This window comes from Sciurus vulgaris (assembly GCF_902686455.1).
Source record: "Sciurus vulgaris genome assembly, chromosome: 17".
Taxonomy (NCBI): Eukaryota; Metazoa; Chordata; class Mammalia; order Rodentia; family Sciuridae; genus Sciurus; species Sciurus vulgaris.
Window position 1 is genome coordinate 480,385 of NC_136478.1, and position 25,649 is coordinate 506,033.

Genomic DNA, 25,649 nt, shown 5'->3' on the forward strand with positions numbered 1-25,649 from the left:
AGGGCCAAGCCCCTCCAGTACTCTGGACAGAACCCCTGCTGGATCATTTTCCCCTTTAACATTGAGTCCATCCTTCGGAATGCCCAGGTCCCTGCTAGGGGCTGCTGTTCAGCTGTGAAGGGCAGGGAGGCAAGACTGAGCTGCATCCTGTACTGGGCGTCAGCCCTGGGCATGGGCCTGCCCTGCCTCACTGTGGGTGGTTAGGCATGTGGGGGACCCCAGACTATCAGATGACCCTGCTCTCAGCCCCCAGCCCCTAAAGGTTTTGGTTACCCTCCACCGGGCTGCCTCCCAGGGAAGTCAGATCTGAAAGGGACATGAGGCCCTCATGGGCACCCCATGAACCAGGTGGGGCCTGGGGTGCTGGGCAGAGGAGCTTCCACCCGTGGATCTGGGGGAGCCCCTGCAGCTCTGGCCAGAAGGCACAGCAGTGGTGTGCTTGGGTCCTGCTGTGCTTTTCCCCCTGAGGCTTTATTTACCTTGGCACGTCCAAGTGGCCTCTTGGGAAGGCTCTGAGCCTGTCCCCACTGATGAAGAGGACTGTGCTGGGCAGTCAGCTGAGCCCTCCTCTGTCCCTGGGGGTCTGCTCTTCGAGATGCAGGGCGACCCTGGGGGCCCTGGAGCCCACCTGTCAGACCTTGTGGTCCTACCCATCCAAAGAGGCCGGACCAAGGGAGTTGTTTGTGAAGGCAAGTTCCTGGGCTGCCTCTTTGATCTGCAGAACATAAACTGGCCAGCAGGGGCAGGGGGCCCGTGTGTCTGTACAGGCATGTGTGTGTGCATGAGTGTCAGACTAGATGTCTGTGCAGAGGCCTTGTGGGAAGGGGTCGCTGGAGCCTGGGGGTGGTCTTCTGTTTGTTTGGTACTAGGGATTGAATCCAGGGTGCTCGATCACTGAGCTACACCCCCTAGCCCATTTTAGTTTTTATTTTGAGACAGGGTCTCACTAAGCTGCTGAGGCTGACCTGGAACTTGGAATCCTCCTGTCTCAGCCTCCCAAGTTGCTAGGATGACGGGCATGTATCACTGTGCCCAGCTGGACTGTATTTTTTAAAAGACCCTAAACAGTGTTTGTAGAGCCCTTTTTCAGAGGTCCTGGGCTCCCTCTGGCCCTTACCCACCAGGACTCAGATTCTGTTTTCACAGACCTGTGTTCCACACACTCAGGAGCAACCCTCCAGGACCTCGGGTCTCATGACACACACCTCAGGTCTTAAAGGGACTGCTGCTTTTATTGGGTCTACTGTGTGCTGTGTCCAGAGCTATCCCCCGGCAATCCCAACTACTTGGATCAGGAGAGGTTGGGCCTTGTGCTTGTAGACCAGCTGGTCTTCCTTGATCCCCAGGAGCCCTGAAGGGTCACAGAGGCCGCAGGCTGAAGATCAGGAGTACCAGGAAGGCCAGAAAAGCCTGTGGCTGCTGGTGGAGGCTGGGGGCCCCTGAGTAACCGTACTGCGTCCTACAGGAGCCGCCCAGTTGGTCCAGCGGAATGGGTGTCTCCTCTGGAGTTTCGTTGTGGTTGCTCACCTAGGGACAGATGGACTGGGTAGCCTGCCTGGCAGAAACGGGCAGGAGAGAGGCAGGAGGGACATAGGTGACCACCCTGTCCTCACCTTCTCCACTGCCTCAAAGACTCTCAGCAGGTTGTGAGCCAGTGCACCCCTGACCTCCGTCTCTGTCCATTTCCTCCTGAGCAGCTCTGCAATCAGGTCTGGGTACTTGGAGACATCCTCCAGGCCGAGTGGGAGGCTGTGTCCAGGCCAAGAGAACTGGACTCTGCTGTGCCCAAGACACGAGTTCCCTCCCCAGCCCCCTCAGGACACGTCAATGGGATTGTCACAGGTTGAGGTCGCAGCCCTTACCTGCTGACACCATCATAGTCCCCACCGAAGCCCACAGCTCCAGCTCCTGCCACTTTTTTGATGTAGTCCAGGTGGTCTGTTGATGGGAAGGGCAGGTGTTGGGTCCTCAGCAAGGCCCTGCCCTGAGCAGCCTCTGTGGTGGCTCACGCCCCACCTACCAGCCACTTGGGACAGGTTGGCCCTGTCAGAGCAGGAGACAAAGTTGCTGTAGAAGTTCACCATCACCAGGCTGCCTGTCTCCTTCTGCTCCAGGGAGAGGGGAGGTTGAGTGTTGTGGAGGTCCCACCGGCAGACAGGCTGGGACTCCCACCACACCCCAGCCCCTCACCACCATCTGGAGCACATCATCTGGCACATTCCGGCCATGCCTACACAGGCTATAGGCCGAGGAGTGACTGAAGATGACCGGTGCTGTGGACAGCTGCAGAGCAGCCTTCATGGTGGCCACTGACACATGAGCCAAGTCGATCATGATGCCCAGGCGGTTCATCTCCTTCACCATGTGCTGTGGAAGACAGAGCCAGGCCACTCCCAGCTCCCAAAGCCAAGGACAGGGCAGGGCCACTCCCAGCACCCAAAGCCAAGGACAGGGCAGGGCCACTCCCAGCACCCAAAGCCAAGGACAGACCAGGGCCACCTCACAGCACCAAAGGCCAAGGTATAGGGGTTGGGCCTGGTGTCACTTGACTCTCAACGGCTGGAAGTTGGGGGACTCAGGATTAGCATTCTGAAGGCCAGTGGGCTCCATGAGCACAGCCCTGACGTAAGCTAGCTGCATTTTATGGATGAGGAATCCAGGGTTTGAGGGTCAGGCACCTGTCCCGGCTGCTCTTCCTGGCCCTCTGCCTTCTTTTCTCAGGGAACTGTGGTCCTTACCCCAACCCCCTCACCTGCCCAAAGACTGACAGCCCTTGGCTCTGAGCCTTATCAGCTCCTCCATCCACCAGCCAGTTGTCAGCCCTGGAGACAGAGAGCAGGTGTCTGAGGAGTGGAGTGGGGGGCCTGGGCCTGCCCATACCTGCCTTGCAGACAAGGCTGGGCCAGGGACTCAGGAAAGGAAGGAGATCACAGGTGGTGGAGGTGATGTTGAGCCTACCTCCTGACCACAGCGGCCACAGTGGGGATCCTTACCAGGGTGTGTTGCAGTTGTGGGTGAGGGTCATGTATCGCATGCCGAGGTGGTAGAACGTCCGCAGGACACCCAGGCTGCTGTCAATGGAGTGGCCACCCTCCACTCCGATCAGGCTGGCCACCTTCCCCTCCCGGAAGGCTTGCCTGATGCCTGTGGAGAGCCCAGGGTGGAGGGGCACTGCACTTTGACCCAAGCAGCACCAGCACCTCCTGCTCCTGCTTCCACCAAGCCTGGGTGGAGGCTCAGGGCCAGGCCAGGGCCCCACCTGCACTGCTGGTGACACACTGGAAGACTTCAGGGTACATCTGGCACATGCGGTAGATGACATCCATCTGCTCCAGAGTCCTCTTCACGGCGTCCTTGTTCTGGGTGTCACAAGGTATATACGCAGACCAGAACTAGAGGGACATGGGCAGGAGTTGGTGGTACCAGGCCTCAGACATCTGGTTCCCCATCCCTCCTGGAAGCTGCAAGAGCCCACAGGACCCAGGGGCCACGCCACCACCAGCAAGGCCATGCTGCGTCAGCCAGGCCCCCAGGGACAGGGTGCTGCCAGCATGGGGCAAGTGTGGGTTGGGGCAGGCTGTACCTGGCCCCCCACAAAGCCAGCCTTCAGCTTGGGAATGTTGGTGTGGGTGTCAGCCAGCGTGGTCAGGTTGGCCCTCTTGTCCAGCAGCTGATTGTTGAACAACTTCAGCAGCTGCCAGGGCAGATCATTGTGCCTGGGGAGCCAAGAAGGAGCCCAGCGGTCAGAGTGGCCAGTGGAGCTGGGGCTTCTGATTCCTTGGCCACAAGCTGTCCACTCTCCTTCCTGCTGCCCAGATTCAGGACTAGAGCTAGGCCATGGAGGAAAGGTATTACCTGTTACCTGAACACACCTGCACACAGGTGAGCTTCCAGCTGGGCCCACCCCTAAGCCAGGGAGTAGCTGGGCAGGTCCCTACTTCCAAGAGGGGAGGAGGGGTGCCACTCTGCCTCCAAGTCTTTGGGGAGTGGGGTACCAGCTGGGTCGCTTGGATGAGGCTCTGTTTTCAGTCTGAAGATTAAACGTGCCCCCTGCAGGAGGGAGTTGGGAATATGGGGTGCAGCCTGGCCCCATCCTCCCAGGGAGCAGGGCACCGAGTGCAGGATTTGGGGACTGTAGGGCCCCTCTGCTGACTCTCTCCCTAGGGAAGAGTCCTGTGCTAATTTCCGCAGATCCTCCTGTGCCTCCCAAGATTCTCCCAGGAGCAGTGGGGCAGGAGCCTTTGGGGAGAGTTTGTCAGGAGCTGGCATCTGGGGAGTTCTGCCAGGGTGCATATTTGGTTGCCCAGCAACACCAGAGCTGAGTTCTAGACCCTGGACCCAGCAGAGGCTGGGAGCAGCCTGGAGTCCCTTGAGCTGGAGTCCCTGCGCTTAGCTAGTTTGTTGGCACAGACAGCTGAAGAGACACCCTGGAGCCCCAGCCGTGCCAGCATTGTCTGGGCCCTGGGGACGTGTGGCCTGGGGCTTCAGGCTCCACTTCCCTTTCCCCAGGACTGCCTCCATGTCTACTTCCAGCTCCCACCCCTCTGTATCTCAGTGTGCTGGGCGGCCACATGGGATATTTTGGTGTCATCCCAGTGAAGCCTGGGGCAAGTGAGTGGCCATTAATACAGGCGTGTGGACACTTTGAGGAATGCAACTTTAGGGGGGTCTATCCACGTGGACATCATGGAGCACCCCTTCACAAACCAAGATGCCTCCCACCTCACCAGGGACTGCTGTCCCCGCAGTCCCTCAAGGCGGTGGTCCTCCACAGCCACAGTCATGCCCGAGGATCGACTCTCACCGCAGGGTCTCAGATTGTTACCCCTGTGTTCCCTGCCCAGGTGCACCCCTGGGAAGGAGCTGTCCCCAAGCAGGAGGACAGTGTAGCTCTCCAGGGACATGCGTGTGGAAGTCACTCCCAGGGAAGGTCCGGGAGGGTCTCCTCTGGACCCCTTAGAAGATACCTGCCGCGGGTGGGATTTCTAATCGTGGGATTTGATGAGCATGGGAGGGCCTGGGTGGGGATCCGACTGTCCCTGTGGTGCTAGGCACTGGTGATCTGGACACATTTGCCAAGTGAAGGTGGGTAAGGAGGGCAAGGGCGGGCTGGGGGTGTGCAGCCTCCTGAGCTCTCCCGGTGGGAATGAGCCTTGCCTGAGGGGTTACACGCCTGCCCAGGACATCCGTCCCGGCCTGGGTGCAGGGGTGGAGGCCTCCAGGGGCCTCTGAGGCTCTCTGCACCCTCTGCAGGGGGCACACAGGATGGGAGAGTGGGGCCCCAGCTCCAGGAGGAGCCCACTTCTGCCTGTGGCAGGTCTAGCTGCAGTTCCTGCGGTCAGACCCACCCTGCTCATCTATGGTCCTGGGTGGGGTCCCAAGCAGAAAGACCACCCGGCACACAGCAGAAAGCTTCCAGGACAGACTGCTGGTGGCCCTTCCTGTCCCTTCCCTTTGTCTTGAGAAGCAACACCCACAATGCTACCAGACACATGCCATTTGAAAAAGAGACACTTCCCCGCCCCTTGAAGCTGTGTGTGACTGACCCCAAAACTGTCCTTGGCAGATGGCAGCTTGCTTGCCCCTTGTCCCTCCCTCCTCCTTGCTGGCTGGCATGCTAAGGGATGGCTGTGCCTGGTGCAGCTGTTTTGAACCACGGGCAGCTGTGGGAATTGTGGTCTCACTGAGTCCTGCACAGGGATGCCATGGCAGGACCCTTTGGACTTCTCTGTTGTTGGAACCACTTGTTTGGGTCTCCCAGTGGCAAGTATAGCTAAGATGGACTGAGTCAGGACTAGTGGTTTGATTCTGACTCTCAGGCTGGTCATGGCTTCCTCCCTCTTTGGACCACCCCAAATGCTCCCTGGCATTACTTTCTCTCTCGGGGTCATCTTATCCCTCATGTGGGCTCTGGACAGCCCCCCACACCTGAACTCAGGCCCCCTCTTTCTGCTCAACTGCCCTGTGTCCCCTAAAATGGAGAAACATTCCCTAACTTCCCTGCCCTACAGTGGAGGCCTCAAGAGCCCCCTCTCCACTGGCCTGGGGTGCCTAGGAGTGCCTGGGCCACTTTCTCCCACATAGCAGAGTTCTGGAGACCTGACCCTCTGCACAGGCAGGAGACACGGACAAGCTGGAGCCAGAGGGCAGGGCAGAACGTGGGGAAGGGATAGTTTGCCCCACGGCCGCCGCACTCCTTGCTGGGTGGCCTCTGCTCCCTGAAGCAGCAGGAGGCGTCTGGGCTTCCCCTCTTCCCACAGCGCTCTTTCCCCAGTGAGACACGCGTGCCTCCGAGCAGCAGCCACTGCAGCATTCAGGAAGCACCGGCCATGTACGACGCGCCCCAGGGACCGCAGAGTCCTTGCTCTCAGCAACTAAGCTGGGGTGTGGGGAGAGCCACCCTCCACAGGTGAGGGAGGGCCCAGTCAACAAGAGCTGGCTGCAGGGGAGGGAAAGCAGGAAGCATGGCCGCAGCATCCAGGAGGGTGGGTGGTGGCAGAGGACCAGGGCCTGGGGGCCTTGGGGCCCCAGGAGTCTGGAGGGCAGGTTGTTGGAGGCACCCATGGTGACCCAGTGTGGGAGAAGGTGATAGTCGGAAGGGAGCCTCATCCTTGGAGACAGGAGAGAGGCCCTTAGCAGCCAGCCAAGGCTGGAGGTCAGCAGGGAGGTCAGCAGGACACACGGCAGTAGAGGGGCACCCTGTGACCCATGAGGGTGTGAAAGAGGCACTGGGGTCTGGTAGTGGCTGGGAAGGGGCCAGACACCACCCTCACTTACAGCTTTTGGGGCAGCCAAGGCCCAAAGACGGAGTCAGGGCTGCAGGGTCCCCAGCACCGGCTCTGAGTCCTCAGAGCCCCGGGTGCTGGGGGTCTGGCTGCTGCCTCCAGGCCACCAGGCCTTCCTCTGCTGAGGCCCTTGGGGCCCTGGGAGGCTCCACAGAGAAGTTTGGACCATGCTACAGAGAAACCAAGCCTACCGCTGAGCGCGAGCCCGCTGAGGAAGTCACTCACCCATCGATGACAGGCGTGTCCTGCATGATTCTCTCTGCCTGGTCCCGGAATGAGTCTGCAGCACAGACGGCCACCATGGGCCAGAGCCACCAGCTGGTCCACATTGCAAGGCCCCAGGGATCGGCCGCCTTGGTGGCTTTGTCCTGGCCTGGCGGGCCTGTATAAACTGAGGACAAGCTTCCACTCTACCTGCCAGGAGGGAGCATAGAGGCCTTTGCTCCAGGTGATTATGGCCCCAGGCTCACCTTTACAGCCTCCCATGTTCAATGAGTAACCAGCACCTACCCTTCGAGGGGGGTAGAGTAGATGGTTGGAGACCCAAGGCTGGCACGGCTGTCCAGGTGAGGCAGAGGTGTGGTAAGCCTGGACCAAAACTCAGACGAGAGAACCGAGGCTGGGGGCCAGCACGGTGTAAGGAACAGTAGCCCACCTTGTGGCTTGCTGGCACCTCTGCCCTGGTGGCATCAGACCCTCACATGGACCTGCCCAAGCCATAGACAGGTCAGAGGCAGGGTCCTCTGGTTCCCCATCCCACCCCAGGCAGTGCGAGTGCCTCTCCCTTCTTGAACTGCCTCTGAAAAGGGAGGCCACTCTTAGCCATGGCTCTCTCCAGTAGCTCCTTTGCCGGAGCAGGTGCCTTTGTCTCTGAGCTTGTTTCTCTCCTGTTAATGCGCTTCGAGCAGTTGCTCAGGGCACTGGGCCAGGTGGCAGCTGTCAGCTCCCGTCCTTTCTGCTCTTTCCTCCCTCCATCTGCCCCTCGCATTCCTGGGTATTGGAGGGGTTTTCAGTGCTTAGCACCCCCAGCCCCTCTGTGCCTTGGCCAGGACACCCTGGGTGCCAGAATCTGTGTGACCTTAACAAGACACTACGCAGAAAGTACCCCACCATACTGGACATGGTGGCACACCTCTGCGATCTCAGCTACTTGGGAGGCTAAAGCAGGAGGATTATAAATTTGAGGCCAGCCTGGGCAACTTAACAAGATCCTGTCTCACAATTTTAAAAAAGGGCTGAAGTATAGCTCAGTGGTAGATCCCCTGTATGAAATATCCAGTATCAAACTGAAAAAGAAAAAGAATACCCCCACAAATGAACACCTCTTGGGGCCTGAGCCTTTGTTTGGCCAATGGCCTCTAAGAGGTTGCAGAGGCTGGAGCTTGTGACCAAACAAGTGCAGGGTCACCTTGTGTCAGTCTCTGGGCACCAAACACAGCCCAACAGTAAGCCCAGGCACCTGAGTCCACTCAGATGGAGCCTGGATTCCACAAACTAAGAGGGTGCGACGGGCCCTCGTGGGCACCTGCTGCCCCAGCACACCCCTCCTTCCAGAGTCTAACGTCCACTTGAGTGTGGCCTCCCTGCTCTCTCCTGGACAGGAGGGTGGGACACCCTCCCACCTGGACAGCCTGTGGTAGCTGACGTGGGGTTGGTTTGATGTTTTGAGGCAGCTGCATGTGTGGGGCTTGAGCCCTGGTCACCGCAGGCCATCTTGATCACAGGCACACCTCTCTGAAGTCCATCTTATCTGATGCCTTCTGCTGTTTCCAACCTGTGCCCTGTCCTTGTGTTTCAGGGCTTTCTGTGGTTTGCTTGGTGGCACAGGATGTGCTAGGAGGGGGCTCCGCCGCTGAGCCAGGCCCCAGCACTCTGATCTGTATCTTGACACGATTCCTGCTAAGCTGCCCAGGCTGTCCTGGAACTTGGGAGCCTCCCACCTTGGCCTCCCAGCTGGCCACTGTGCTCAGCTGGCTTTGCTCTCAGGGCGGGTGGGAGCGTCTTGTTTCTTTCCTGTGTGCGGATCCTCGCCCACGGCTCGCTCACACTTCAGGCCTCTGCTCCTGAGGCTGCCCCACCAGCCTCCAGGCCTGGCTTTGCTATGCCCTCGGGGCCAGTGCTCCCTCCGGTGGGCAGAAGGTCTGTTGTGACATTGGTAACACTCCCCTGGTGGCTCCAGAGTCCCATTCAGCCCCGTGCTTCCCACCCACAGAACCTCGCGCCTGCATCCTCTGCGTCCTGCATCCAGTGTGACCATGTTCCCTGGAAGATGGCTTCTTGCGTACTTCATTTTCTCTTGAGGTTCTTATTCTGACTTGTGCCTCCCTGTGCTTTCCTGGGTAGTTGCCCTGGCGATGCTGTAGCTAGTCTGGCTCCCGAGGGCTGAGCCTGTGCCCGGCAGCAGTGCTTCTGTGCAAGCTGGGGGCCTAGGCGCCTGGGGGGTTCTCTCTGTCCTTGGTCCCTCCCCAGGGTCAGCCAAGCCGTTTGTCCTTTTAGACCTGTCCACACTCGATCCTGACTTCCATTCTGAAGGACCTGGAAGAGGGGCCCCAGGGAACTTCCTTCACCACTGTGCCTCAGCACCCTCCTGCCATGTGTGTGGGGAGAGGTCTGCTGAACGGGCGCTTTTGTCATTTAGAAGCCCAGGCCTCAGGGAGCGGGGGCAGGAAGGGAAATGGGGAGAATACAGCGGGACTCGCCCAGCCCCACCTACAGCTGAACAGGCCACCCCCAGTACCAGGCCCCCTGATCTGCGTCCGCACCCTTTGAAGGGCATGGAAACCCCCCACCCCCCCCCCACCCCCGCCAGGGAGGAAGAGGGTGATGGACTCTGACCTGCTTGCAGTTTTCCTGATCTATAGCCGCTCCCCTGACTGCCGCAGTCTCCCGCCAGCTGTGACCAACACATTTGCTGCCAGGACCCAGTCCTTCGTCCTCCAGACCCTTGCTGTGGCCTCCCTGCCTCCCTGAGGTCTGCCTCTCTTCTTTTCTTTTTGTGTCTTTCATGTGTTTTCAGGCTCCATATGCGAGTTCAGTTTTTCTTGAGTTGTGAGATCTGTCACCTGGTGGCTGCTTCTTTGTGATGCTTCACTGGTTTAGCAGCCCAGAGAAAAAGCAGGACTCATGAGGAGACCCTTGGGACGTGCCCTGGGCTGCTGCTTCCTGGTCACCTCCACGGCCCTGGACAGTGGCCTCACGGGGCACTTTCCTCACTGCCAGCTCTGTCTCGGGCCCATCAGCGGTTTTGTGGGAAGTGCAGTTCAGGGTTGTAAACCAGTTTCACCCTCAAAGGTTCCAAAGTCCTGGCTTGAGTGCCCGGTAGCTCCGGCCAAGCCAGCCACAGAAGGTTCTCCTCTCCTGCAGCCCCAGTTCCCCGTCCCCACTGGCCTGTGGCACCACTGGTTTGACGTTGCTTTTCATTGGTCAGCAGGCTCTCCTGCAATCAGGAGCACTGTCTGAGGTTTCTCCTGCCCACTCTTCTGCCCTGCCTCTGGCACCGCCCTTGCCCTGGTGCCCACGGGCTGGGCTTGTCCTCGGCTCTCCCGCTCTGCTCCCTGCCCTCTTTCCGTGCACTGGGGACTTCATCCACTTGTCTGGCTGGCCCACAGGCTCCTCCTGCCTTGGCCCTGTCCCTGACTGGGCTCCTTGCTCTGTGCACTCCTGTCCCTTCTGCTGGCCCTGGTGTCATGCTGGTGCAGTCTTGTGCATCACCAGGTCCTCTGTTGACTTGGGCCCTTCCTCTTGCTCATGCTGAGGCCTGGGAACGAGTCCTGGGGTGTGGCTGTCCTGGTCCCCTTGCAGAGAGTCCTTAGGAAGGCTGCTGGGAGAGACATGTACACTCGGAGGCTTCAGGGCCAGGCAGCCCGGGGTTCAAATCCAAAGATGCTCGAGGCAGGCCTCAGCCTTGGGGCCTCTGTGGAGAGGTGGAATAGCAGCCCCTGCACCCACTGGGGTGCCCGCAAGATGATTCTGCCTTCTGCCTAGCTATCTCCAGAACAGTCCCTAGAAAACACCTCCATGTTGTGAGAAGGCCCTGGCTGCACAGGGACCACCAGACTTGAGCCCCATCTGGGATGTTCCAGCAAGGCCACACAGAGGCCCCTAGGTCAGCCAGCCCAGCTGGGTCCTGGTGATGAGAGATGACTGCCTGTCCGGCCACCACACCTAGAGATGGGTCGCTCAGGGACAGAGAATGGTGCTCTGTTTCCCCAGACCAGTGACTTGAGCTTTCTTGACTGTAAGATGGGGTGAAGAACCCCAACCTCACAGGGCTAGTATGAGACAGAGGCAGGCACACGTCCGCCTTTGGGGTGCCCCTCCCCTCTGTCCCCTCATTGTGTCCCACAGCCCTTCCTTGCCTGGAAGAGACACGTTTGTCTGTGTAGCCTCCCTGGACTCTCCTGCTCCACCAGTCCTTGGCCAGCGTGAAGGAGGCCGATGTAAACACTGCCTTAACGTGTCCCTGGGAGGATGGGCCCATTCACATAGGGGGACGGCCCGTGAGGCCCGACTCCCGGCCTCTGCCTTCCTGCCTCTGGTCACGCATTCTTTGCCTTGGCTCTGCCAGCCATGTCCGAGCTGAACCAGAGCACAGTACTAATTGAAAAGCCGGCCTTAACCTGCCATGCTGGGGAGTCCCAGCAGGCCCACAGAGGCTGCCAGTGCAGACCTGCAGTGGACCCTTCCTGGCCCTGCTACCCACAGGCCAGGGGTCACCAAGCTCAGTGATCAGACAGAGCTCATCAAGGCCCACACCACCAAACCCCTGGACCTGGTCCACAGAAGCACCCCCAAAGCTTGACCTGCCACTCAAGCCCCAGGTTGTCAGGCTGAGGAGGACCAGGCCTGGTCACCAGCCAACCACGGGCCCTGATGACACTGCCCAACTGCGTAGAGGCCCCAGAATCCTTCACAGGCACACCACGCAGCACATACTTTCACAGAGGTGTGCACAGGCTGACATGCACCCCACATGCACACATGTGTGCACAGGCAAACACGGCCCTGCCCTTGCCCTACACACTCACATGCACACAGACCTGCAGACAAGAAGGCTTGGGCCCTAGACATGCACAGACGTGTGCACAGAGGAGCAGTGACCCCAGCACAGCACGTCAGCCCAAAGGCTTGGCACTGAGCTCACATGTGGCATCGGGCTGTGAACAGCCATGTCAGCTGACCACACATGGACACTGGCACCCCAGAGTCCCCAAGGAGCATCCAGGAAGGAGTGTGGGGAGTGGCAGCCCCTCCTCCGTCTCTCCCCTGGGAGCACCCGGTGGCTCCCAGCTGCAGCCTGACCTTCCTCCTGGCTACAGCCCAGGCCGACGTCTGCACTGGGGACCCTGCATCACAGCAGCACTGCCAGACACAGACCTCTGTCCCCAAGGCCTGGCTCCCAGCTCCGACCGCCACGCCTGGGAGCGGCCCTCCCCATCCACCCCCAGGCCATGCCTGGGTAGGTGGCCACCCCTGCTGCTGGCCTCCTGAGGTCATCCTCTTTACCCTGTTCCATGCCCTCAGGATCTCCCCCGACCCACTCTGATGGGGTGCGGGCCCTCTGCCGGGCAGCCCAGCCCTCCCCAGCCCTATTGGAGACAAGACACAGACCGCTCTCCACCCGGTCTGAGGGGTCCCCAGCCTCTCAGACGCTCCCTCGGGTCTCCCTCGGGGCACTCACTAGCGGTGAGGTCCCTGCTCAAGGGATGCTTCCCAGCCAGGGAGGCGAGGGGCCTCTGTACCTCATTATAGCCTGGCCCATGCCCAGCTCACCAGAGACGGGGTGCTGAGAGCAGCTTTAGTCCCGTGGTCAGAGCTGTCTGCACCCCAGGCCCAGGGAGATCACTCTCCTCCTCCCAGCCTCTCCAGCAGTGAAGGGACACCTCCTCAGAAGAGAAACTCTGGTGCCTTCGCAGTGCGCAGGAGCAGCGCCGAGGCTGATACCACACACGTGTCAGCTGCATCTCGTCTCCGAGACGAGAGAGCCACTGGAAGGCTGAGCCAGGGTTTCTGGGGATTGCTCTGTCCCAGGGCAGGAGGAGACTGTGTAGTGACACTCCTTCCAGGTCCCAGGCCATACCCTGGGGTCTCTGTCTCAGCAGGCCCGTAGTATCGGGGCAGAGGGCACTGAGTGCCCAGGTGGGGGGAAGGGGTCAGGCCTGGGGGCCCACCTGTGTCCCTCTGCTGAACCCAGAGCACCCTCAAGGTGGCCTGGGGATTCTGACCCACGTTTTTCTCCATCTGCTGATCCCTGTCTGCCTCCTCGTTCCCTGGGGCTGGGGGGCCTGTGCTTGGAGTTGGGGACACCCTCTTGCCTACCTGGGGATGGGCCAGCTGTGATTGGCCCAAGGGATGGGAGCCTGGTCCCTTTATTGGAAGCGGGGAGGGTTGGTCTCTCCCCATTCCCAGCTACAGGAGGTTCAACAGCAATCTTGGATTGGAATGTCCTCTGGCAGAACCACAGGACTTTCGAAATCGAGGGAGGGTCTGCGGCTCAGGCTGAGCTGGAGGCTGGGCTTCTCTCCAGTGGCTGCGCCGTTCTGAGGTTGCTGGGGGATGGTATTGCGGTGGGCTCCAGTGGCTGGAGGCCAGTCCAGGCCCATAGCTCTTGCTGGGTTCATCCCCAAGCAGCCTGGGGTGGGGCACCTTGGGAACACAGAGCCCCACCCCTAGCCAGGCTGTCTGACTCCATGTGGGTGGCTCCCTCCTGCAGCTGGAGAGGCCCTCTCCCTAAACCGGATGCTATAAGGACTTCAGACCCCAGGGCTCAGAAGGGGCCGGGCAAGGACCCTCCTCACCCCAGAGTTCCAGAAGTCCCGGAGTGAGAAGGGCACAGACAGAGACAGCACACAGCCGCTCTTGCTTGGGAGGGAGCTAACTCATTCCAGTCACCCTGTGCCCTGGCCCTGAGGGTAAGAACCCAGCAGATCCTGCTCCCGTAGCCCAGAGCCTCTGGCCTGGCAGAGACGAGGAAAGCTTGGGGCCACACCAGGAGAGCCACCTGGCCCCATGCTTGGTAGTGGCTCTGGGGTTCCCAAATCCATCCTGGAAACCTCAGTTCGTCAGGGATTATTGGGTAAAATCCCCCAGGATCCCCCCGCCCCACTTGGAGATGGCCTCCAAGCAGGGTCAGGAGGGAGGAAGGAGGTGCTGAGCAAGGCCTCTCCCCTCCTGCACCCCGGAGAGCAAACCCCAGAGAGTCTCAGGTCTGCCAGAAGACAGCATGGCATCTGCTGCACACAGCTTGGGGACCCCCAGTCCCTCCTGCAGTGCCCCAGGAGACCTGCCACCACCTGAGTGGCCACACAAGGAAGCCAAGCTCAGCGGAGTGCTCTGCTGCCGCCATCTTGAGACCTGGCTTATCTTTGACGTGTTTTGTAAGTGACATCTGATGGGGCAAAGGAACATGGTGGACACAGCAAGACTCATGCGAATGTCCACAGGGCGTGTGGCAAGCGCCTCCTGCATGTGGCAGTGCAGACAGGTGACTTTCTTGCTGCCGATGGATGGCCTGAGCCTGCCTCTCTAAACTCCTGCGTGGCCGCGCGCTCTCGTTCCCTGAGCGTGCTGTGCTGGTAGGCCCGTGAGGTAGGGACGTCTTCCCCTGAAGGTGTAGGGAGCACAGGCCTGGAGGGGCTGGAGGGCCCCCACCCCACGTCCTCGCCTTCCCCCCTGCTCCCTGGCCCTCCAGCACTGCCTCCAGCACGGCTCAACTTCAGTAGTATAGGAGAATGTCCAAAATCCTGAGCGCTCCTTGACCTTTTGTGAGGAGCAACTGACCCTGGAGGGACCTCTGGGCCTTGGACTCCACTCTGGGGACTCAGCTCCAGCCCCGCTTCCTGTGGTTGTCACCTCTGGCTCCTCCACCCTGCCCGCCCCCACTCCAGGCAGTCAGTGCTTTCCTGCTGGCCCTGGCCTGCACGGACCTCTACTATCCTGACTGACAGGACTTTGAGTCTCGATCGCAGGCCTCCGATGACTTCTGCCAGCCTCCTGGGAATGCAGCACAGGGTCCCTGTGCCTGGGCGACAAGGGCTCCCAGGCCAGCTGCACCGGCACCATTTTAGGTACGTCTAGTGGGACTGCAGAATCAGCACCAAGTTGCGTTTCCACTGCCCCGGGTATCAATGGCCTGGAGCCTCAGGACTGTCTGCTGCTCAAGAGGTGCCCCCCAGCTCTGGGCTTATCCGCACCAGTCTTGCCACGAGCCCTCCCAGCCTCCCTGCAAGCTCTACCCTGCCCCTGCCCTGAAACCCTCCTGTGGCCCAGGCCATACTCAGGCCCCAGCCCCGAAGATGGTCCCAGGACTTTGCAGCTGGGGTTTCAGTCTTCTCAGCCCCTGACCTGGACCCAGCTTCTCCTGCTCACCCACTCTGCCTGTCTGGGTGAGCATGCCTGTCTCAGGGCTCTGAGGCTCATCTCTACCTTCACGACGCCCCCATTCACCTGAATCCCCCCAGATCCTTCCCCAAAGTCCCTCCTAGATCCAACTGCCTCTCGGGCACTGCCAGGTGGAGGCTGGCAGCATTGTAGACTCAGTCTATGCAAACTGGGAACCTCCCTCACCCAAATCCTGCTCTGCCGCTGTGGCCCCCACGCCCTCTGGAAGCTCCACAAAGGCTTGGCGACCCCTGACTCCTCCCCTGTCACACCTTGTGACAGTTAATTTTATGTGCCAGCGTTACGGGGCCCCGTGTGCCAGGAAGCTGGTCACACGGGGCTCTGAGTGTGTCTGGGGTCATCTCTGTGCTGACTGAAGCAGGTCTGCCTGACCTGGGTGGTGGGTCCAGGAAGGCAGCGGGAGAGGACCGGCTCCCCTGCCCGCCCGCTCTCCTGGGGCCTGGCCTCTAGCCAGGACTGAGCTGGAGCCACGCCACCAGGCCTCCTGGCCTCCAGCCTGCTCCTCGGCCTCTGTGGCCACGTGCACAGATTCCTCACAGCGAGCCTCCCCACGAGTCAGCCTGGTGGTCTGGCAGGAGAGCCCGACCGCCACATCCCCCCCGCCCTCGGCTCCTGGCAGCCTGGCACTCACGCACTCCCCTGCCCGCTCCCGGGGCAGACGGCTCACTGTGCTCCTGCCCCTGAGGGACAGGCCCACGGCTTCCGGGTCCCACGTGTGCATCCAGTAGTGCCAGTGCCACGGGAGGCCTGGGCTGTGAAGGAAGGGGGTGCTGCGGAGGCCAGCCTGGTGCTCAGGGCGCCCATAGCTGCCCTGGGTGGGCACAGCTGGCTTCAAGGGCAGGTGGTTGGTGAGAGGGGAGCTGGGTGGCTTGTCCCCAGGGCTGGCCTGTCTCTTGGCTCTGGAGGTCCAACCCTCAGCTACGGGACCGAGTTGCTGGGGTGGACGCTGGGTGTTCCCATCACATGGACTTGGCTTGTCCAGCCTGTCTCAACCCAGCACCAGAATGTCTGTGGAGGACAGGGTGCATGCCTCCGGCCCAGTGGGCCCAGGTGACTCCGAGGCCAACTGGGTCAAGGGTCATTGTGGAGGAGGCGGCCTGGTACCGCTCCCCAGGCCAGGCCATTGTCCCCTGGCATCATCTGCTGCTCCATCAGCAGATTCCTCTCTAGATGCAGGCTCTGATCACAGGCTTTAATGTGGTGTGGCCTGCCCTCCCCCTCCATGCCCAGGAGCACAGGCAGGACCTGACTGGGCAGGAGCAGGGCAGTGAGGACCTCTTGCTGTGGGGGTGGTCAACCCTGGGCACTCTAGTTTTGTTGTTGTTGTTGTTTTTTGGAGCTGGGGGTTGAACCCAGGGGACGCTTAACCACTGAGCCACACCCCAGTCTGTTTATTTTTTATTTTGAGACAGAGTCTAGCTGAGTTGCTTAGGGCCTTGCTAAGTTGCTGAGGCTGGCCTGGAACCTGCCACCCTCCTGCCTCAGCCTCCGGAGCTGCTGATTACAGGTGTGGCCACTGCACCCTGCTGGGCACTCCAGTTTGAAGAAGACACACTTGTGAAAACACTCAGGACTCATCAGGCCTCAGCGTCCTAACTGTGAAAAGGGCAGAGAACCCAGAGCTCAGCCTGAGGTGGCGGATGCTCAGGACCAGGACAGGGACCTGAACTTGGCCAGGGGCTGGTCTCTCTGAAGAGACTGGTCTCTCTGAAAAGAAGCCTGCTCTGACTCAGGAGGCAGGAGCCCAGACAGGCCCTGAGGCTGCATCCTGCATCCTGGGCCTCCAGGTTCTCCTGGCTGTGGTGGCTGCTGTGGCTGCTGCCCTATGGTGGACGGTGCAGACAAGACACCCTGAGGGGCTGGTCAGGGCCTCACTTTCCTGCCAGGTGTAGCCCTGGGCGGTTCCTGAGAAGCGGCTCTTCCTTCCTCGTGGTGGGCTGCCCATGGCTTGCACTCTGACCACTGCGTGTTCCCCAGGAGCGAGGTCAGTCTTCCTGGCTCTTTGGTTGAGCCTCAGATGGCCCATGCTGAGCTCAGGGCACACGGGCAGGGCTGGGCTCTGCACACAGGCTGCAGGGTCCAGAGGGTCCCAGAGTGTGCTTTGGCCCTGTCTTTGCTCTCATGTCTGTGAGAGGGAAGGGGTCCCAGGGTGGAGCCCTCAGCCCTCGGGGGCCTCCCTCTGCCCTGACTCCCACCAAGCCTCAAGATGGCCTCTCAACCGGGCCCCTCAGCCAGGTGAGTGGTGCACACTTGTAATTCCAGTGCCCAGGAGGCTGAGGCAGGAGGATTCAAGTTCATGGCCAGCCTGTTCAACAGTGAGACCCTGTCTCAAAAGTAAAACCAAAACAAAAAAGAAGGCCCGGCTGCCCCAGCTTCCTCTGACCAGCAGTCTGCACACCCCCGCTCGCCTGCACCCAGGGGTGCTCCCGCCCTCAGTCCTCCACCCTAAGTGTGGGACTGACGCTGGCCCGCACCATCGGGATGGGGTGAAAGCCCTTCTGTAGGCAGGAGACCGAGGCCCAGAGGGCGCCCTGCACATCAGGGGGCTGCCCAGGACACTGACCTCACCTCCGGGTTGGACGCCACCTGGCCACGATCCACCAGATGGGGAAAGTCGTGGGTCGCCTCGCACCCCTGTGCAAAGCTGCGGGCCCCACAGCCCAGCCACCGGTCCAGGCTCCCTCTCTCGAATGCTCCGTGACAGCCGGGACCCCCGCTGCCCTTCCACTGTGCTCGTGGCCCTGGGGGTGTCAAGGCAACTCCCCTGTAAGTGGCAGGCAGTGGAGTCACGCCCGCAGGAGGGAAGGTCGGACAGCAAGCAGAAAAGAAACTTGGGCACCTGGCAAAACAAAGCCTTAAGACATTGTTTAACTCAGGATAACGTTGGAGACACTCGTCACCAGGGGTAGCACAAAGGCAAGCCGAAGGCTGTTTTCTTTCTGGGTAATTTTTAACTGTGTCAAAATGAAGTCCTGACCAGACGTGGGAGGCAGAGGCCCAGGACTGGACAGAGGCTCCTGAAGGCCTGGCTGCCTCCGGCACTGAGCTTGCACTGGCAGGATCCTTGGCTCCGAAGGCCGGCTCCCACCAAGGGGAGGAGCGAGACGCGCCTCCTGGGCAGGTGGAGAGGGTGCTCCCTAAGGGTCAGCACTGCGCTGAGGTAGGCTGCCTGGGGGTAGGCTGGGCTCGTGGGAATAGAGCCCGACTGGACTGCTGCTCTTCTTCCCCTTCACAAGGAGTTCCTTGATTTTACTGAGCAGGGAGGCAGACACAGGAGAGAAAATTTCAGAACAGTTGGGTAAATATGAAGCCTGGGCCCTTGCCCAGCCTCCAGGAAGGTTGAGTTCTGAAGGCCTAGAATGACTTCATGAGAGCCGGACGTGGTGGTGAAGGACTGTAATCCTAGCAGCTGGGGAGGCTGAGGCAGGAGGATGGCAAGTTCAAAGCCAGCCTCAGCAACTTAGTGAGACCCCCATCTCAAAATATGAAAAAATGGCTGGGGATGTGATCATTGGTGAGAGCCCCTAGATTCAATCCCCAGTACCAAAATGAAAAAAAAAAAAAAAAAAAAAAGACCGTGAAAAGTGAGGAAAGAACATTCCAGAACATTCTAGACAGAGAAGACAGCAGAGATGTGAGAGGGAGGCTAGAAACTGCAGGTCTGGAGCCTAAGGACAAGGCGTCAAAGACAGCCTCAGGAGCGAATCACACAGCTCTCCTGCCTCCTGGGGTCCCCAGGTGGCCCTTCCTGCCTCCCATGCCCAGTGCCTGCTGTGCCCTGCTGGACCTGGGCCCCCAGGGACAGCTGCCCGCTTCAGACAGCGTTGCCCTGGGCAGCAGCACCCTCAGGCCCCCACCCAGCCCTCAGGCGTCCCGGTCCACTCACCCAGCCTACCCATGCAGGCTGTCCTGGCCTGGGCCAGCTCTCTTCCCCAGACCTTGAGCTGCACTGGCCCCACCCCGCCACCTGCCTCTCCTCCCAGGCAAGGGAATGTGGCAGGGAGGGCAGGAGAGAGGCAGGGACAGGAAGCAGGGGTTGTGGGAGCAAGCCCTGGAGGCCTTCCTCAGCTTCCTGCCCTCTGGCCCTGACGGCAGGTCCCCTCGCAGAGCTGCATGGTGCCAATGTGCCCCATCCCACTGTACAACCACCATGTCCGGTCTTGGAGGATGGCACACCATTCTTTTTATTACTTATTTTAGTTGCGAAAACATACATACCAAAAAGTATGCAGGGCACATGTGAATCCGTACAGAAACTTGTACACAAATGTTCATAGCAGCACTTCCTGTTGTCGCCCCGGCGGGAACAGACTGGGGCGTAGCCCTGGCTTCTGGCACCCAGCATCTCAAAAAGAGAGAAGGAAGCAGCACCCTGGGTGTGTGGCGGGTGGACTGTGAGGGAAAGGCGCCCCGACAGAGGGCTGGTCCCCCTCTCGCCCACTGGGGCTTCCCCAAGCACCCACCACATCCCCATTGGGGGCGCTTGGGGTTTTCCTGAGCATTTGCTCCCGGGGAGAAGGCTCCCGCCTGCACTTCTGCTGGGGGCCTGAGGGGCAGTCACCGGCCAGCATGCTCTCACAGCAGGCCAGTGCAGCCCCCTGGTCTCCCCAGACACCGCTCCTGAGCAAGGGCGGATGCTCAGATGCCCCCCAGAGGAGGAGCCCAGGACGCAGGGCAGCCTGGCTGGGGCGGGAGCTGGGGAATTCCTCTGGAGCCGCTGAAGCCACAGGCTCCCTCCAACTCCCCCTTTCCCAGGCCCCCACAGGGCCCCCAAGGAGGCAGGGGCACCCCACCACTCACGTCTCACTCTGCCCTCCGCGGCCCCTCCCGGAGGCCCCTGCTCCTCCCAGCCCCTCCTCTGGGAGGGGCGGGCCTGGCCCCTCCAGCTCACAGTGCTTCCCTGGCCTCCGGACTCGGCAGGTTCCTCTGGAGTGCAGCACCCCTCCCCAGGGGCCTTGCTGCCACTCAGCTCTGGGCCGCTGGGACGGGCCGGAATGGTCCAGAGAAGCCGCTGCGTCTGCTGTGCCTCGCTGGGCAGCGGCGTCAGGAGGGGCCCCCCAGCAGGGCTCCGCAGACCTGCAAAGGCAGGGCCACCCTGGGCAGACCCTAAACTGAGGGGCTGCCTCGTCCCGCATCACCAGTCTCCGTCCCCTCCCAGCTTATGGGACCAGGGAGGAAAAGATGCTGGTCTACTCTCCAGCCCCCTCTGCCCTGGGCCACAGGAGGAAGGGGCTCCTCAGGGCTCACGTAAAGAAGGCCACTCAAGCAGCACTGGGGTGGGGGCGCAACCCAGAGCTGGCCCTGGCCCCACGCCTCTGTCCAGCAAGAGTAGGCACCTCAGCACCTTCCTGTGTCGTCTCACTTCCCGAGGCCGCGCTGCTGGGCCATCCTCACTGCTCCGCGGGGCCTGCATGTGCCCCCTGCAGAGCTGTGGTGACCTACAGGGGTCCTCTCCACCACTGGAAGTGGCCTCAGTGCTTGGAACCTAATCAGATTCTCCATGAAAATAAATAAGTAGAGACAATGTGCCCACTTTAATAAATAAGTAGAGACAAAAATTAAATTCTTTTTTTATTTTTGTTTTTTGTAGTTATAGATGGACAGCACTCCTTTATTTTACTTGTTCATTTTTATGTAGTGCTGAGGAGCAAAGTCAGTGCCTCACACGTAGCTAGGCAAATGCTCCTCCACGGAGCTACAGCCCCGCCCTACTTTAAGTTTCTGTTCTTCTAGAAAAACTCCCGGTACCGGAATTTCTGTCTTCCATACCGTGAGTTGCGGTGATAAAGCACCATGGACAAGCGTCTTTCCACAGTCGGAGAGCTGGAGATGAGGCTGTGGTTCTGTGAGGGGCTACTTCCTGGTCCACAGGTGGCCACATTCTGGTTGTACCCCCACAGGGTGGACATTGAGCTCTTGGGTCTCTTCTTAAGAGAACACTAATCCCATTCATGGGCTCCACCCTCGTGACCTCCAGATGCCATTGTGAGGGGGATTAGGATTTCCACGCCTGAGTTCCAGGAGGACACAGACAATGAGTCCACAAAAGATGGCACTGAGCTACATCTCAGCAAAGCCATCACAACAGCAGGGACACCCAACGTCCCTTCAGGCTCAGGACAACAAGTGCAGGGTGTGAACAAGGAAAGGCTGCGGCTTTTGGCATGGGGTGGTGCCTCAGAACTCTACAGGGTGGCCAGGACACAGTGGGCTGCGGTCACTGGGCTCACTGTGCTGGGGAACACCCAGGCCCCCGGGCCGGGAGGCTGGAAGACGTGTCTAGGGAAGAGAGACGGCAGCATGAGGTCCACAGGGCCAGGGAGCCTTGAAGAGGCCAGATGTGCTCCATGAGTCCATCTACCGCGCAGGGACCAATCGACACCAGAGTCAACCAGGACCTTCCAAGAGCGACACTTTATGTTCAGGGTTGAGGCAACAGGCTGAAGGGAAAACCAAAAAATAGAGCCATCTTATAGCAGCCAAGAAGAACTGGAAGCCAGGGGTGGGGAACACCAGGAAGGGAAGAGACTCAGAGAGGCATTTTCTCACCCTGTGCAACAGGTGTCTTTGGTAGAGGCAAGGTCAATCCACAGGTGTCGAAAGTTGAACCCCTGACACAAAGGCAGGTGTCCTTGCTTCAGGTACTGTCACAACCCAGGTGTCCCTGCTTGAGACACACTCACTCCCAGGTGTCCTGGTTCAGACACACTCACTCCCAGGTGTCCCTGGTTGAGACATTCTCACTCTCCAGGTGCCCAGGTTGAGACACTCTCACTCCCAGGTGTCCTTGGTTGAGACACTCTCACCCACAGGTATCCTTGGCTGAGACACTCTCGTTCCCAGGACTCCCTGGTTGAAACATTGTCACTCTTCAGGTGTCCTTTGTTCAGACACTCTCACTCCCAGGTGTCCTTGGTTGAGACACTTCTCACGCACAGGTGTCCTTGGTTGAGACACTCTCACTCTCCAGGTGTCCCTAGTTCAGACATTCTCACTCTCCAGGTGTCCAGGTTGAGACATTCTCACTCTCAGGTGTCCAGGTTGAGACATTCTCACTCTCCAGGTGTCCTTGGTTGAGACATTCTCACTCTCCAGGTGTCCAGGTTGAGACCTTCTCACTCTCCAGGTGTCCTTTGTTCAGACACTCTCACTCCCAGGTGTCCTTGGTTGAGACACTGTCACCCACAGGTGTCCTTGGTTGAGACACTCTCACTCCTAGGTGTCCCTGGTTGAAACATTCTCACTCTCCAGGTGTCCTTTGTTCAGACACTCTCACTCCCAGGTGTCCTTGGTTGAGACACTCTCACTCCCGGGTTCAGACACTCTCACTCCCAGGTGTCCTTGGTTGAGACACTCTCACTCCCGGGTGTCCTTGGTTGAGACCTTCTCACTCTCCAGGTGTCCTTTGTTCAGACACTATCACTCCCAGGTGTCCTTGGTTGAGACCTTCTCACTCTCCAGGTGTCCTTTGTTCAGACACTCTCACTCCCAGGTGTCCTTGGTTGAGACCTTCTCACTCTCCAGGTGTCCTTTGTTCAGACATTCTCACTCCCAGGTGTCCCTGGGTGAGACATTCTCACTCCCCAGGTGTCCCAGGTTGAGACACTCTCACTCCCAGGTAACCCTGGTGAGACACTCTCACTCCCCAGGTGTCCTTGGTTGAGTCACTCTCACTCCCAGGTAACCCTGGTGAGACACTCTCAATCCCCAGGTGTCCCTGTTTGAGACACTCTCACTCCCAGTTGTCCTTGGTTGAGACACTCTCACTCCCCAGGTGTCTTTGGTTGAGACACTCTCATTCCCAGGTGTCCCTGTTTGAGACACTCTCACTCCCAGGTAACCCTGGTGAGACACTCTCAATCCCCAGGTGTCCCTGGTTGAGACACTCTCACTCCTCAGGTGTCCTTGGTCTAGACACTCTCACTTCCAGGTGTCCCTGATTGAGGCACTCTCACTCCCCAGGTGTCTTTGGTTGAGACATTCTCATTCCCAGGTGTCCCTGGTTGAGATTCTCTCACTACCCAGGTGTCCTTGATTGAGACACTCTCACTCCCAGGTATTCCTGGTTGAGATACTCTCACTCCCAGGTCTCCCGGGTTCAGATTCTCTCACTCCCCAGGTGTCCCTGGTTGAGACACTCTCACACCCGGGTGTCCCTGGAGAGACACTCTCACTACCCAGGTGTCTTTGGTTGAGACATTCTCATTCCCAGGTGTCCCTGGTTGAGACTCTCTCACTACCCAGGTGTCCTTGGTTGAGATATTCTCAATCCCAGGTGTCCCTGGTTGAGACATTCTCAATCCCCAGGAGTCCTTGGTTGAGACACTCTCACTCCCAGGTGACCCTGGTGAGACACTCTCAATCCCCAGTTGTACCTCGTTGAGACACTCTCACTCCTAGGTGTCCTTGGTTGAGGCACTCTCACTCCCAGTTGTCCCTGCTTGAGATATTCTCACTCTCCTGGTGTCCTTTGTTCAGACTCTCATTCCCAGGTGTCCATGGTTGAGACATTCTTACTCTCCAGTTGTCCTTGTTTCAGACACTGTCACTCCCAGGTGTCCCTGTTTGAGACATTCTCACTCTTCAGGTATCCTCTGTTCAGACACTCTCACTCCCAGATGTCTTTGATTGAGACCATCTCACACCCAGGTGTTTTTGGCTGAGACACTCTCAATCCCAGGTGTCCCTGGTTGAGATATTCTCACTCTCCTGGTGTCCTTTGTTCAGACACTCTCACTCCCAGGTGTCCCTGGTTGAGACACTCTCACTCCCCAGGTGTTCTTCATTGAGACACTCCCATTCCCAGGTGTTCCTGGTTGAGATACTCTCACTCCCCAGGTGTCGTTGATTGAGACACTCTCACTGCCAGGTGTCCCTGGTTGAGACACTCTCATTCCCCAGGTGTTCTTGATTGAGACACTCTCACTCCCAGGTATCCCTAGTTGAGACACTCTCACTCCCCAGGTGTCCCTGGTTGAGACACTCTCACACTCAGGTGTTCTGGAGAGACACTCTCACTCCCAAGGTGTCCTTGGTTGAAATATTCTCAATTCCAGGTGTAACTGGTTGAGACACTCTCAATCCCCAGGTGTCCTTGGTTGAGACACTCTCACTCCCAGGTGTCCTTGGTTGAGACACTCTCACTCCCAGGTAACCCTGTTGAGACACTCTCTCTCCCAGGTGTCCTTGGTTGAGACACGCTAACTCCCCAGGTGTCTCTGGTTGAGACACTCTCACTCCCAGGTGCCCCGGGTTGAGATATTCTCATCTCCAGGTGTCCTTTGTTCAGACACTCTCACTCCCAGGTGTCTCTGGTTGAGGCACTCTCACTCCCAGGTGTCCCTGGTGGAGACACTCTCACTCCCCAGGTGTCCTTGGTTGAGACACTCTCACTCCCAGGTGTCCCTGGTGGAGACACTCTCACTCCCCAGGTGTCCTTGGTTGAGACACTCTCACTCTCAGGTGTCCATGGAGAGGCACTATCACTCCCCAGGTGTTCTTGGTTGAGATATTCTCAATCCCAGGTGTCCCTGGTTGAGACACTCTCAATCCCCAGGTGTCCTTGGTTGAGACACACTCACTCCCAGGTAACCCTGGTGAGACACTCTCACTCCCAGGTGTCCCTGGTTGAGATATTCTCACTCTCCTGGTGTCCTTTGTTCAGACACTTTCACTCCCAGGTATCCCTGATTGAGACACTCTCACTCCCCAGGTGTCTTTGGTTGAGACACTCTCACTCCTTGGTGTCCCTGGTTGAGATTCTCACTCCGAAGGTGTCCCTTGTGGAGACACTCTCACTCCCCAGGTGTCCTTGGTTGAGACACTCTCACTCTCAGGTGTCCCTGGAGAGGCAATATCACTCCCCAGGTGTCCCTGGTTGAGATACTCTCAATCCCCAGGTGTCCTTGGTTGAGACACTCTCATTCCCAGGTGTCCCTGGTTGAGACACTCTCACTCCCTGGTGACCCTGGTGAGACACTCTCAATCCACAGGTGTCCCTGGTTGAGACACTCTCACTCCCAGGTGTCCCTGGTTGAGACATTCTCACTCCCCAGCTGTCCATGGTTGAGACACTCTCACTCCCAGGTGTCCCTCGTTGAGATCTTCTCACTCTCCAGGTGTCCTTTGTTCAGAAACTCTCACTCCCAGGTGTCCCTGGTTGAGACACTCTCACTCTCAGGTGACCCTAGTGAGACACTCTCGATACCCAGGTGTCCCTGGTTGAAACACTCTCACTCCCAGGTGTCCTTGGTTGAGGCACTCTCACTCCCAGGTGTCCCTGGTTGAGACATTCTCACTCCCCAGGTGTCCATGGGTGAGACACTCTCACTCCCAGGTGTCCCTGGTTGAGATATTCTCAATCTCCAGGTGTCCTTTGTTCAGAAACTCTCACTCCCAGGTGTCCCTGGTTGAGACACTCTCACTCCCAGGTGACCCTGGTGAGACACTCTCAATCCCCAGGTG

General features: G+C 59.2%; 1 protein-coding gene across 6 annotated transcripts; it reads right to left on the bottom strand.

Moving 5' to 3' along the window:
- Window positions 1-1,213: 1,213 nt before the first annotated feature.
- Window positions 1,214-17,829, bottom strand: DPEP1 (dipeptidase 1). Of its 6 annotated transcripts, none has more exons than XM_079118478.1 (11): window positions 17,749-17,829; window positions 7,011-7,199; window positions 3,584-3,716; window positions 3,260-3,392; window positions 2,994-3,144; window positions 2,753-2,822; window positions 2,191-2,367; window positions 2,021-2,105; window positions 1,863-1,938; window positions 1,614-1,749; window positions 1,214-1,527 (listed from the first exon to the last, which is right to left on the bottom strand). In XM_079118478.1, the coding sequence occupies exons 2-11, from the start codon at window positions 7,112-7,114 to the stop codon at window positions 1,360-1,362; spliced, it is 1,233 nt and encodes a 410-aa protein (XP_078974604.1). In that variant the 5' UTR covers window positions 7,115-7,199; window positions 17,749-17,829; the 3' UTR covers window positions 1,214-1,359. The 6 variants fall into 6 exon arrangements, with proteins under 6 accessions (XP_078974604.1, XP_078974606.1, XP_078974605.1 ...); XM_079118480.1 differs by having other exon boundaries at window positions 17,754-17,771; XM_079118479.1 differs by lacking the exon at window positions 17,749-17,829 and adding an exon at window positions 12,558-12,573.
- Between the last annotated feature and the right edge of the window lie 7,820 nt (window positions 17,830-25,649).

Excerpts from the sequence above, each read along its gene's own strand:
- DPEP1 (XM_079118476.1), bottom strand. The coding sequence starts at position 9,791 with ATGAAAGACACAAAAAGAAAAGAAGAGAGGCAGACCTCAGGGAGGCAG. Across the intron at positions 1,939-2,020 it reads CAACCTGTCCCAAGTGGCTG|ACCACCTGGACTACATCAAA; the intron begins GTAGGTGGGGCG and ends TCCCATCAACAG. Across the intron at positions 1,750-1,862 it reads GACTATGATGGTGTCAGCAG|CCTCCCACTCGGCCTGGAGG; the intron begins GTAAGGGCTGCG and ends GCCTGGACACAG.